At 38.2% G+C, this 5,000-nt stretch overlaps 2 protein-coding genes across 4 annotated transcripts in view; both read right to left on the bottom strand.

Annotated features, from left to right (window-relative positions):
• LOC137975289 (N-acylglucosamine 2-epimerase-like) overlaps window positions 1–3,181 on the bottom strand; it is an 18,499-nt gene extending 15,318 nt beyond the window's left edge. Inside the window, exons 1-3 of one of the 2 annotated variants that reach the window (XM_068822384.1) lie at window positions 3,038–3,181; window positions 898–921; window positions 1–105 (exon numbers count right to left, since the gene is read on the bottom strand). The exon at window positions 1–105 is cut by the window's left edge and continues 38 nt beyond it. In XM_068822384.1, the coding sequence (XP_068678485.1) occupies window positions 1–72 (72 nt within the window). In that variant the 5' untranslated portion in view covers window positions 73–105; window positions 898–921; window positions 3,038–3,181. Of the gene's footprint in view, window positions 106–897; window positions 1,111–3,037 lie in introns of both variants that reach the window. The other variant, XM_068822385.1, reaches the window with a different exon arrangement.
• Window positions 3,182–4,313: 1,132 nt separating this feature from the next.
• LOC137975421 (BCAS3 microtubule associated cell migration factor-like) overlaps window positions 4,314–5,000 on the bottom strand; it is a 22,184-nt gene continuing 21,497 nt past the window's right edge. For both annotated transcript variants that reach the window (XM_068822541.1, XM_068822540.1), the window contains exon 20: window positions 4,314–5,000. This exon is cut by the window's right edge and continues 1,024 nt beyond it. The gene's annotated coding sequence lies outside the window, so the exon portion shown is untranslated.

Below are 5,000 nucleotides of genomic sequence, written 5' to 3'. Positions count from 1 at the left end.
CATCGTTCTATCAAGTTCCTCCTCCATTCGAGACAAGTAGTTCTCCAGCTTGTCTCGATGCACACCCGGCATTTTGCTTTCACCTGTTACTGCAACTGGCAAGCTCTGCGAAAGTTAAAGAATTTCAATTATAAAAGCGTAAATATACCGCCCCTGAATGTTTAAGTTCGACGTCGACAAGCAAGTCATCTGAACAGCCTTCTGTCTTTTGGAAATTGTATAACCCTCATCAGCTTACAATTTTTTGCACGTTGAGTTTGTCAATACGCTCCTCTTCCTACTGAACGAATTATGGGGGTTCAAACTCGCCGAAAAAATCGTATGGCCCTCTTATTGTTGGGAAACACTTAAAAAAACGTACAAGGGCCCTGTGGACGCCCCAGCGAGATGAGAGGGTGGGAAAAATGCAAGGAGATACTAAGAGAGATAGAGAAAGAGCGGCGATCATGAGATGTATGGGTTATTGACCAAGCGTGAGGTCAAGATGACCGGATATTGGCCAAGTTCTTTTTTTGCGTGTTTATGGACCGAGACGAAGTCGAGGTCCATAAACACGCAAAAAAAGAACGAGGCCAATATCCAGTCATCTTGACCGAACAATCTTGGTCAATAAAGGATTTATTACATGACTTAAAACACCAAAAAATGATCTTTGATCTTGCGGGACCAAGCGAGAAATCCCGAGCGGGCAGTATCGCTCTTGCCCGCTCGGGTAGCCAATCAGAGCGCGCGATTTGGTTCATCTTGCCCGCTCACGGAGCTAGTCATATAATAAAAATGCTTATTGCATAAGTTGGGTCGCGCGAGAAGGGAGAACCATGCATGGCGCAAGGACCTCGTACGTTTGGCCGAGATTACGAGGTTAGAAATTAACGTGTACTAGGAGAACATACATACCTATTTGACCGTTGCACAAAGGGCCTATGAAGCAACAGAACAGAACCACAACTTTAATTAAAGAATCCCAACTGGCCGGAGGCAAACCAGTTAGCTATGAACAAGTGCGGCCGAGAAAGTTGAACCTGAGATTATCCCGATCAAATTCAGCGAGTGTTTAAAACGTCTTGAGTCTATATGAAAACGCTATAACCACTGGGCTGCACTACCTCCCTATGTTTTGTTATAACAAAACAATGTTTAGTTTTGAAATGATCATCAAAGTTATAAGCATTACAATCCTAGTTTTACGACGAGATAACATTTTACACAGTAATTATATCAAGCATACAGCTGGTGTCCACAAATTAAAAGAAGGAAAACACTAATATCAAAATCATCTACAACTTAATTTATTCGATGCACCTTAAACTGAAACAATAAAAGTTTAAACTACTTGTTCGGTCGTGGGAACAGGTCATTGTTTAATGTTTGGACAAACAACCTTGGCGTTTTCATTCCGCTTTGTTTGCACCCCGAGTCGCCACAGACGGCCAACTTGCAGTTTTGTTAAATGTGGTCTTACCGGGTATGGAATTAGTCAACCTCTGAAAGTAAACTGATTTAAGCACCTATTTTTACAGATGGTGTTATTTATTATTTATTTCTCAAAGCTGTTGTGGCCAAGGAAAGACATGAACGCGGAAGCATGAAATTCAAATAAACAAAACAATGATTAGAAGTTATTTTCAAGTCGTGATCATTTGGGTTCTTTACGGTTGCTCCGCTCCATCTTCAACCTCAAATCACTGTTTTAGCAATTAAATCAGGAAAAATTCAAGGACTTTCTTCACAAAAAGAAACTTCATCATATATGACACAATAGATGGTTTTCAATCACGTGATAAGTCGGCCATGTTGGTGCACAAAACAATAGCAAATTATGGCTCATGTTTTGCATTAAAATAGAGTCAAATTCCCAACAGACTTTTTCTCTTTTCTTCTGTGCACCAACATGGCTGCTGTGACGTCAGGTGAAAACCATCTATACACTAAAATTACCTCGATTGTTTTCGGTGAGCTTTTAAGCGAATAATCCGTCAAGCTCGGATAAATTATTGTTAATTTTGAAGCTTTGCTCGGAGCTTCATCATGGTTTGGGATTGAGCATGAGTGGTTAAAACTTGCCGTATCACTGGGTTAAAATAAACTAAGGATATTAAAAGCTCGGGAATGTTTCTAGCCTGAGACATGTACAGTCGTCAGATCTGTCTTTACCCAACTGTTACCAAATTTTGGAACATCTGTGGAATTTGGGACATTCTAATTTTGGAACATCATGTAAAATGACTTAAACAATTAAGTGACATCGAATGCAACTAATAGCTTACTTTAACTGATATTACACTAAGATCAAAATCATGCAGCGATATTGGAACAAGCTGCGATTGAATCAATTCGAAACTTCAGTCTTGACCATTGACGTTAAAGACACCTCGAAAAAATGTGCGTGTTTACTAAAGGCAGGATGCGAGAAACCAATCTCGAGTAATTCACAATGATTCATAGTCGTGCGTTGATTTTGGGAGCTGATCTGTTCTTCCGCTTTTGAAAAGTTTTGAGAAGTATAGAAAAAAAATCAATCGCATGGGATGCCAAAGTAACTTGGGACTGGAGTTTTCACGCATATTGCCGAAGTGCAGATTCTCGAAAACAAATATTTTACAAATGATAGCTTATTAAGGAACAGGATTTCAGTCCATGTTCCTCTCGACAACTGCATTCCATCGACTGTCGCACCATGTTGCAAGTTCGACTTATCATTGCAACTGAATTTTGTTGCGTGTTTCAAACACGTTTTGATCAGTTGTAACTGTCACCGTGCAAATATAAAATACACTGTTTTCAAAAATTACAGCGTACAAATAGTTTGTCTCCTTCTGTTGCAGTTTTGAATTTTTGCTGGATTTGTAACAGCGTTCTAGAGGGGTATGTAATTTATGACCCATCAAAAATATTGAAACCATGATCGCTCGCTAGCTAACAGCCTTACAAAACTTAACATGGTGCGGGTAATACAAAATTATTACCAACTTTAATTCAGGACAAATTGCATTCACCTCAAAATACTTTTAAAGAAAACCGGTCATGTATAACTTACCTCGGGAGCCTTTTAAAGGTGTTTGAGGTCAAGAGCTGAGATGAAATTGGTTGGAAAATTGTTGAATACACTCTAATCAGCTTCCAGCTGCAAGAGTTGTAAGAGACAACGCCAGAGACGTTGGTGAAGGCCTCGTAATATTGCACATTTAACGCACGATGCAACGAATATAAGCTTCTAATTTCATAACATTGCCAGTATCGAGTTACTTATGGTAATAATTGATTGGCCCTGAAAGCTATGCCCTCGAGCCACTGTGAGCAGGAGGTGAAAAACAATTACATGCTTTAAATATATTCCTTTAATACGGTAAACGAGGTGGAACAGTGATTAATTAGAAGTCAATTAAACTCCAGTCAAAAGGTTAACATCCTTTTAAAAGGACCATGAAAGAAAATTCGAGGAGACAGCGTATGCTGCATGATTTTTCAAAAGGAAAACGATAAACGTGATGACTCATTCCCGGTCCTTCACTTGATAGATGCATTGGTTGATGGATGAAGGGGCCTGGGTGGACATTGGTTTTGCTTGTAGATTTTCTCAAACAATACATTGTTTTCAAAACCTTGTCGGATATTCAATGCTAAAAGTTTATCTTTTGCGACCAAGCCGAAAACGTTTCCTCAATCTCAAATAACCGTTAGCAGAGTTGATTATTCATACCGAAAACGGAAGAAATAAAGTAAGATTTCTTTCAAGGAAATAGCAGGCTTTTAGACCTTTCAACGAGTTCACCAACAACAGACAAATTTTCCGTCATGGCGTTCAAGAGAAATGTTGGCCACATGGAAGAAGAGAAGATAGAGAAGATAATTTCATGAGCTTTTTGTTGCTTTGACTGAAAATAGCTCGGAAGATTCTATAGTTGTCTCTGACGTCACGATTGTCAAGTAGTTTAGATTATTTTCAGAAAAATTCCTCATCTCGTTTCAATACAGCTTATTTGTGAGCTCCAATACAGACGTTCTGGTGACGTGAGCGCTGATATGTGCAAAAGCACACATAATTAGATGCACGACGAATTTGATAAGCGTCACGAAGTGTTCCTTTGCTGCCTTTCCTCAACTTCAACATCACGTGAACGAAAATTGCCTCTGGTCTATTTCCGCGAGTCCCCGATAGCTCAGTGTACGTAGAGCATCCAAACTAGTAATCGGCCGAAGGTCGTACGTTCGACTCCAATCGGATTTCATCCGAGTATCCCCGAGTCACCACCGATTACTGATCTGTTCACAAGACTTGACAAGTAAAAACATCTAACAAAGAATAATTAAGATTTCTTTCTTTCCAACGTTTATTGAAACTTCACCCTTGAACATTTAAAAATATAAGGACAATTTTTTTCTTTGGATTCTGTTACCTACAGGAACTCCCATTTAACTGGTAGATGAATACATTTTTAATAAAAATCTCAAGAAATAACCAGTCGCCAGTTTGCGGAAAAAAAAAACTGCATTTCGAGACACTATTACAAAACTCTTGGTATATACAACTACAGGGAAACTAACCTTTTTACAAGCGTGGAGTTTGAGATCGATCATTCCTTCGGTATTGAATATAATTTAAATTGTTTAGACTTGAATGGTCAAATACAGTGCTGATTTTTTTATTTAACTTATATTAAGATCATGTTTTTATGACTGTCATATACCTTATGAAGCTTTGCAATGAGAGGTCTCAATTGACAGTAATTGGATACTTAAGAGTGGAAACCTATACATCATTTGACAATCGATAAATAAATCTCGCTTAGTGCCAGAATCCAACAAATAATTTTGCCATTTTGTACATTTTTATACATTTTCAATATTTTGATATTTTTTCTTTGTTTTGCATTTTACACCTCGTAAATTGAATATATCCCTTGAAGAATATCGGGTTGAGTAGAAATATAGGATCAACTTGGTTTCAATTTATACTAAGTACTATAAAAAGATCAATTAAATTTCTAGTTCCTAAACCG

This window comes from Montipora foliosa, chromosome 11 (assembly GCF_036669935.1).
Source record: "Montipora foliosa isolate CH-2021 chromosome 11, ASM3666993v2, whole genome shotgun sequence".
Classification (NCBI taxonomy): Eukaryota; Metazoa; Cnidaria; class Anthozoa; order Scleractinia; family Acroporidae; genus Montipora; species Montipora foliosa.
Note: the sequence above shows the minus strand (reverse complement) of the source record. Positions and strands in the feature narration are given on the sequence as shown.